This window comes from Caloenas nicobarica, chromosome 1 (genome assembly GCF_036013445.1).
Source record: "Caloenas nicobarica isolate bCalNic1 chromosome 1, bCalNic1.hap1, whole genome shotgun sequence".
Lineage (NCBI taxonomy): Eukaryota > Metazoa > Chordata > Aves > Columbiformes > Columbidae > Caloenas > Caloenas nicobarica.
In genome coordinates this window covers 215,406,119-215,412,168 of record NC_088245.1, presented here as the reverse complement: position 1 = coordinate 215,412,168, position 6,050 = coordinate 215,406,119, and the positions used below count along the sequence as shown (strand labels likewise).

At 65.7% G+C, this 6,050-nt stretch overlaps 2 protein-coding genes across 3 annotated transcripts in view; one reads left to right on the top strand and one right to left on the bottom strand.

The window, feature by feature from the left end:
• LOC135988764 (gastrula zinc finger protein XlCGF26.1-like) overlaps positions 1-6,050 on the top strand; it is a 129,858-nt gene that overhangs the window by 92,201 nt on the left and 31,607 nt on the right. The gene's annotated exons all lie outside the window — the stretch shown is intronic.
• XNDC1N (XRCC1 N-terminal domain containing 1, N-terminal like) lies at positions 208-5,643 on the bottom strand. 2 transcript variants are annotated; one of them, XM_065635158.1, is made up of 10 exons: positions 5,531-5,643; positions 4,390-4,487; positions 4,006-4,144; positions 3,757-3,912; positions 2,888-3,042; positions 2,634-2,710; positions 2,323-2,525; positions 1,857-1,941; positions 1,033-1,163; positions 208-676 (listed from the first exon to the last, which is right to left on the bottom strand). In XM_065635158.1, exons 2-10 carry the CDS (start codon positions 4,432-4,434, stop codon positions 465-467), a joined length of 1,203 nt encoding a protein of 400 aa, XP_065491230.1. In that variant the 5' UTR covers positions 4,435-4,487; positions 5,531-5,643; the 3' UTR covers positions 208-464. The 2 variants fall into 2 exon arrangements, with proteins under 2 accessions (XP_065491230.1, XP_065491222.1); XM_065635150.1 differs by having other exon boundaries at positions 214-676; positions 2,888-3,045.

Here is a 6,050-nt window from a genome sequence, read left to right as displayed (position 1 = left end):
TTAAAGTGTTTCTACTTGTAAATAAATTGTATTTTTCTCCTGCTGTGGGGGTCCTGGTTCAATCCTGCATCCAGGGGACACACAGTGGCTGTGCTGGTGCTGGGGACATGCCGTGGTGACAGCCAGGGACCCCGACTGGGTCCTGAGGGGAGGAAAAGTGTCACCTCCTTGTCACTCCGGCCCTGCGCAGCCCCAGGGGCCTTTTCTCTCATTTTCCTATTTTTCTCCTTTTATTTATTTGTCTCCAACGGCAGCTCCTGGTGTCACAGCCTGTCCCACCCAGGGGTGGCCCCTGTGTCCCCCCCGCCTGGCCCTGGGGACAGCACCCGCTCCTCTGTCCCCACATCAGCCTTGTCACAGCTTTACCCGGGCCGCCGTCCCTCTGCCAGTGCTCCGGTGTCACCGATAGCTGTGGTTTCAGGGTCCTGTGACAGGGGTTTGTCCCCTCCGCTGTCCCCACAGTCCTACCCCAGCCAGTAGGATAGGGTCCTTTGTGTCCCTGTCCCCTCCCCGCAGGTGCTGGCGTGTCGCTCCACCTCGGCCGCGGCGAAGAGCAGCTGGCAGAGGGGACAGGACACCCAGGACCCCCCCGGTGGGGACGAAGGCCGGGCTGCCTCAGGCTCTTCCTCCCCGCAGCCGGCAGCGTGTGTGGGCAGCAGCTCCAGGCTGAAGCAACCTGCGGGAAGGGGAGGTGACATGGGTGGCCCCGGTTCCCTGGGGAGTGCCGGGTTTAGACTCCCACCCTCCCTGAAGGTTTCCCTGGCAGCATGGCAGCCGGTGACATCCTTGCTTGTCACAGGACCAATGTCCCAGCTCCAGAACCACTGCTGCTTCTCCCCAAAAAATCTGGGGTTCAACACGCGCAGCGGGAGCCGTCGCTGTCCCTGTCCTCTCATCCCTCACAGCCCCTCAACCGCAAGAGAGCAGTGCTGAGCTGATGGATGGACAGACAGACAGCCCATGCTGTGCCCAAGTAGCGTGTCCTCCCCCGCCATGTCTGCAGCCATTTGACACCCAGGGCTGAGCACGCACCTGAGCAGATGGGGCAGACGCCTGTGTCCCCACGACCGCTGTCCCCTCCCCTGTCACCCTGCCCGGCCCGTCTCTCTCGGGGGCTGCACGTTCTGGCTTTTCCTCCTGATGTGGAGCCGGTGAATGGAGACCTGGAGAGGAGGTTTTGAGCTCAGGGCTGTGTCCTGTGTCCCACCCAAGGAGCGAGGGACCAGCCCCAGACGGAGGTAGGACTTGGAGCAATGACACAGAATCCTTTTGGTTGGAAAACCCCTCAAGCCCATCAAGTCCAACCGTTCCCCAGCCCTGGCACCGCCCCATGTCCTGAGAACCTCATCTCCGTCTGTCCAACCCCTCCAGGGATGGTGACTCCAGCACTGCCCTGGGCAGCCTGTTCCAATGCCCCACAGCCCTTTGGGGAAGAAATTGTTCCCCACATCCAACCTCAACCTCCCCTGGCGCAACTTGAGGCCGTTTCCTCTGGTCCTGGCGCTTGTTCCTGGGGAGCAGAGCCCGACCCCCCCTGGCTCCAAGCTCCTTTCAGGCAGGTCAGAGATCAGAAGGTCTCCCCTCAGCTCCTGTTCTCCAGCTGAACCGCCAGCTCCCTCAGCCGCTCCCATCACACTTGTGCTCCAGCCCCTCACCAGCTCCGTTCCCTTCTCTCAACTCGCTCCAGCACCTCAAGGCCTTTCTTAGTGTGGGGGGCCCAAAACCACCCCCAGGATTCGTGGTTTGGCCTCCCCAGTGCCCAGCACAGGACGGTCACTGCCCTGGGCCTGCTGGCCACACCAGCGCTGGTACAGGCCGGGGTGAGTGCAGGAGAACACAGGGACACCAGGATTTACCTGCTTGCTGGGCCGGACACTCGCTGCCTGCGCTCTGGCTGCCTGTGGGCTCTCCGGGCTGCGGGGACATCATCCTGCACGGACCCTGGGGAACAGGGAGCGATTCCTTCCCACACCCGTATCTCGCAGTGGAAGGGGCTGGGGGAGACCTGAACTGGTGACGTTCATGGGCAGGAAAACACCCATATGACACAAACTGGTGATTGCTGCCCCAGTGTGACCAGTAACTGAGTGACAGCAACTAAGGGAGCTGTGGGATTGACCATCATGTGTCTCATGCCAGCAAGGAGGGCGACGTGTCCCAAGGACGGTCACCGTGGCCATGATGGGGGAGCAGGGGTCCCTGCGGACATGGGCAGAGCCCTCAGCAGGACGAGACCCCTTGGGCTGGTTTTGGGGGACATGTACCAACGACATGAAGGCTCTTTGCACCACAACATGCCCCACGCCGGCTGCTCTGGCTCACCTGGCACTGCGGGGCCTCCCAGGTCCCCAGCCGGCAGCTCCCGGTGTCCCCCCATGGCTCCTGTGCCAGTTCTGGGTCTCCGTGCCCGTCTCCGCGCCGCCGACAGCACCATCTGTGCTGGGCGGCTGAGGCGCGCGGGGCTCTGGGTGTCCGGCTCCAGCTGCTGCAGGCGGCTCCTCAGCTGCTGCTCCTCCCCACAGCTCCTGGGGACAGAGAGACTGTCGGTCCCCGCGCTTGGGGACAACACCCCGAGTGGCCCCAGGCCCGGCTGCGCAGGGAGGGGACAGAGATGGACCCGCCCAGGTACATACGAGCGCGGTTCCGGAAAGAAAGTCCGGCGAAAAGCAGGGCTGGAGCACCACGGAGCGTCTGCGGGGTTGGTGTCTTCCTGTGAGACAAAGCAGGGGGTCCTGGGAACAGGGAGCAGCTCCCCGTGCCCCCACCCTGGGTGCAGCCCTTGTTCGGCCCAGCGACCAACCTGATGGGGCACGAGTGGTGGTGGCAGAAAACAAACCCCAACACCGGGCATCCCACAGGGCTCCCCAGCAACACGAGAGGCACCTACCGGGGGTGGGGGGTGCTGGGTGGGTGGCGGGGGGGGCGGGGGCTCCAGAGGCGTGCGCACACGGATGAAGGAGAGCCCGAACTGGCCGTGCTTGCTGAAGGGTTGGCTGCCCGTGAGCCGCAGCCGGTCCCACTTCTGCCCCAGCACCAGGAAATCTGCTGTGGGTGGGGCAGCAGATGGGGTGGGGGGTGAGAGCAGGGAGCAGCATCCTGGCACTGCCACCACTTGTCACCCAGTGCCATCGTCCCTCTTCCAGAAGCAGGACAAGGTGACAACTGGGGGGTTAAGGGCACGGGAGAGGCCAGAGCAGGGGGGCACAGAATCATGGAATCATTTTGGTTGGAAAAGACCCTCAAGATCATCGAGTCTAACCGTTCCCTAGCCCTGGCACTGCTCCACGCCCCTGAGAACCTCATCTCTGTCTGTCCAACCCCTCCAGGGATGGTGACTCCAGCACTGCCCTGGGCAGCCTGTTCCAATGCCCCACAGCCCTTTGGGGAAGAAATTGTTCCCCACATCCAACCTCAACCTCCCCTGGCGCAAGTTCAGGCCGTTTCCTCTGGTCCTGGCGCTTGTTCCTGGGGAGCAGAGCCCGACCCTCCCTGGCTCCAAGCTCCTTTCAGGCAGGTCAGAGATCAGAAGGTCTCCCCTCAGCTCCTGTTCTCCAGCTGAACCCCCAGCTCCCTCAGCCGCTCCCATCACACTCGTGCTCCAGCCCCTTCCCCAGCTCTGTTCCCTTCTCTCAACTCACCCCAGCCCCTCAAGGGCTTTCTTGTCCTGAGTGGAGCTGCTACAGGACACCTGTGATCCCTGTCCCCCGCCATCCCCTTTCACCAGCCCCCCTGGGCCTCTTCCCTTCCACTCTTTACCTTCCTTGAACATCCGGACCCCGCAGCGGTTCTGGCCCAGTTTGGACTGGGCCGGTGTCATCAGCACGACGCTGGGCAGGAGGGTGAGGAAGGGCCGATCGTGCGGCCACGAGGAACGTCCCACCTCGATCTGCAGGAAGGCGCAGCCGCAGTTCCCTGCAGTAAAGCAGGAGGGACAGGAGGTTTGGGGGCTGGTGACCCCCGTCCAGGGGACGGCCCCGCCAGAGGAAAGGAAGGAGACGCACGTACCGATGTCCACGTAGCCGATGGGACTCGCCTGCTCCAGCTGCAGCTCCACGCGCAGCCGCCCGCTGCGGTCACGGGGGCAGCAGAGCCAGGGCCGGGGCTCGTCCTCCCGCAGCAAATTCTCCACCGGGAACTTGGGGTCCTGCGTGGGACGGCAGAGATGCTGCGTCACACAACGGGCTCCCCCCTCCAACCACCTTCATCTCGCTCCAGCGACCCCCCAGAAATAGCAAAAATTGCGGGTAATTTGTATCCATCTACAGTAATTAGTGCCTTTTGGGCATTGCTTAATGAGGCTGTGCTGAGACCAACCCCCCTGCTTCAGCAGCTCAGGGAGACACTTGGGCTTTGCAAACCACCCCCATCCTGGAGAAAACACCCCGAGACCTGCGAGGAGAAGGACACGACGTAGCTGATTTTAACTGGAGCCATCGGGGATCCTCCGGGGACGAGCCTTTGCTGGGACCGAGCAGCCTGTGGGATCCCTGGGCAGGGGACAGGGGTTGGTTGGAGCCCCTGCCCCCCCCACCTGCCACGGCACAGCCTCCCCGGTTTTAACGGGGCGAAGTGGGGGCACTGGGGTGGCCACTCCAGCCTCAGCCCACACGCCCCAGCCCCACTCACACCCCCCCAGCACCACTCATGCCCCCCCCAGCTCCTCTGCAGCCCCCTAGCCCCACTCACATCCCCCCAATGCCACTCACAACCCCCCCCAGCCCCACTCACAACCCCCCCCAGCCCCACTCACCCCCCCCAGCCCCACTCACTCCCCCCCCAGCCCCACTCACTCCCCCCCCAGCCCCACTCACCCCCCCCAGCCCCACTCACTCCCCCCCCAGCCCCACTCACACGCCCCCCCAGCCCCACTCACTCCCCCCCCAGCCCCACTCACTCCCCCCCCAGCCCCACTCACCCCCCCCCCAGCCCCACTCACACGCCCCCCCAGCCCCACTCACCCCCCCCAGCCCCACTCACTCCCCCCCCAGCCCCACTCACTCCCCCCCCAGCCCCACTCACTCCCCCCCCAGCCCCACTCACCCCCCCCCAGCCCCACTCACCCCCCCCAGCCCCACTCACACGCCCCCCCAGCCCCACTCACACGCCCCCCCAGCCCCACTCACTCCCCCCCCAGCCCCACTCACTCCCCCCCCAGCCCCACTCACTCCCCCCCCAGCCCCACTCACCCCCCCCCAGCCCCACTCACTCCCCCTCCAGCCCCACTCACCCCCCCCCCAGCCCCATCCAGTCACCCCAGAGCCCCCCCGCCTGTTTTCCCACAGCAGGAGCACCCACAACTGCCTCACAACGCCCCTGTGCCCCCCACAACTGCCCCACACCCCGCCCAGTTCCATCCCCGGTGCCCACAGGCCCCCCAGCCCCACTCACCCCCCAGCAGCTCCCAGTCCCGCCCCACAACCACCCCCCGCCCAGGCCCCGTTCGCCCCGTTCACCGATCGCGAAGCCGCCGCCTGAATCTCCCGCCCAAACCGCGTGACCTCTGACCCCCTGACCTCCGCGGTCTGCTCACCGCTCCCTCCTCGCTTCAGCACCCCCGTTCCCGACCCCCGGCCCGGGTCCGGGCCCTCGGTTCCGTCCCCGGTTCTGCCCCCGGTTCCGCCCCAGACCCCGGTTCGAGCCCCCGGCCCGGGGCTCCGCCGCGGTGCATGATGGGACACGTAGTCCTCCGGCAGTGCCGCGTCACCGCCTGGGCTAAGGGAGCGTCTGCCATGTGCGCTCCCTTTGAAACAGCGTGAAGCGGCAGCAGGAAGGGGTGGGGGGAAGGAGGCGGCGGCCCCGCAGCGTTCGCACCCGCGGCCCCGCGGTGCGAGGCGGCCACGGTAACCGGGCCTGCCGGCAGGGACTGTGCTTCCGGCTCCGCGACTGGTAAACGGCAGATGATCCCTGGGCCGTGACAGCTCTCCCTGTCCTCCCGCCTCAAGCGGCGCTCCTTGACGGCTGTCCCACCCCCTCCTCTCTTCTGATTGGTCATAGAGTAAGCGCCGCGCCTAGCGATTGGCAGAAGCTGCGGCGGCGTGGCCGGTGATTGG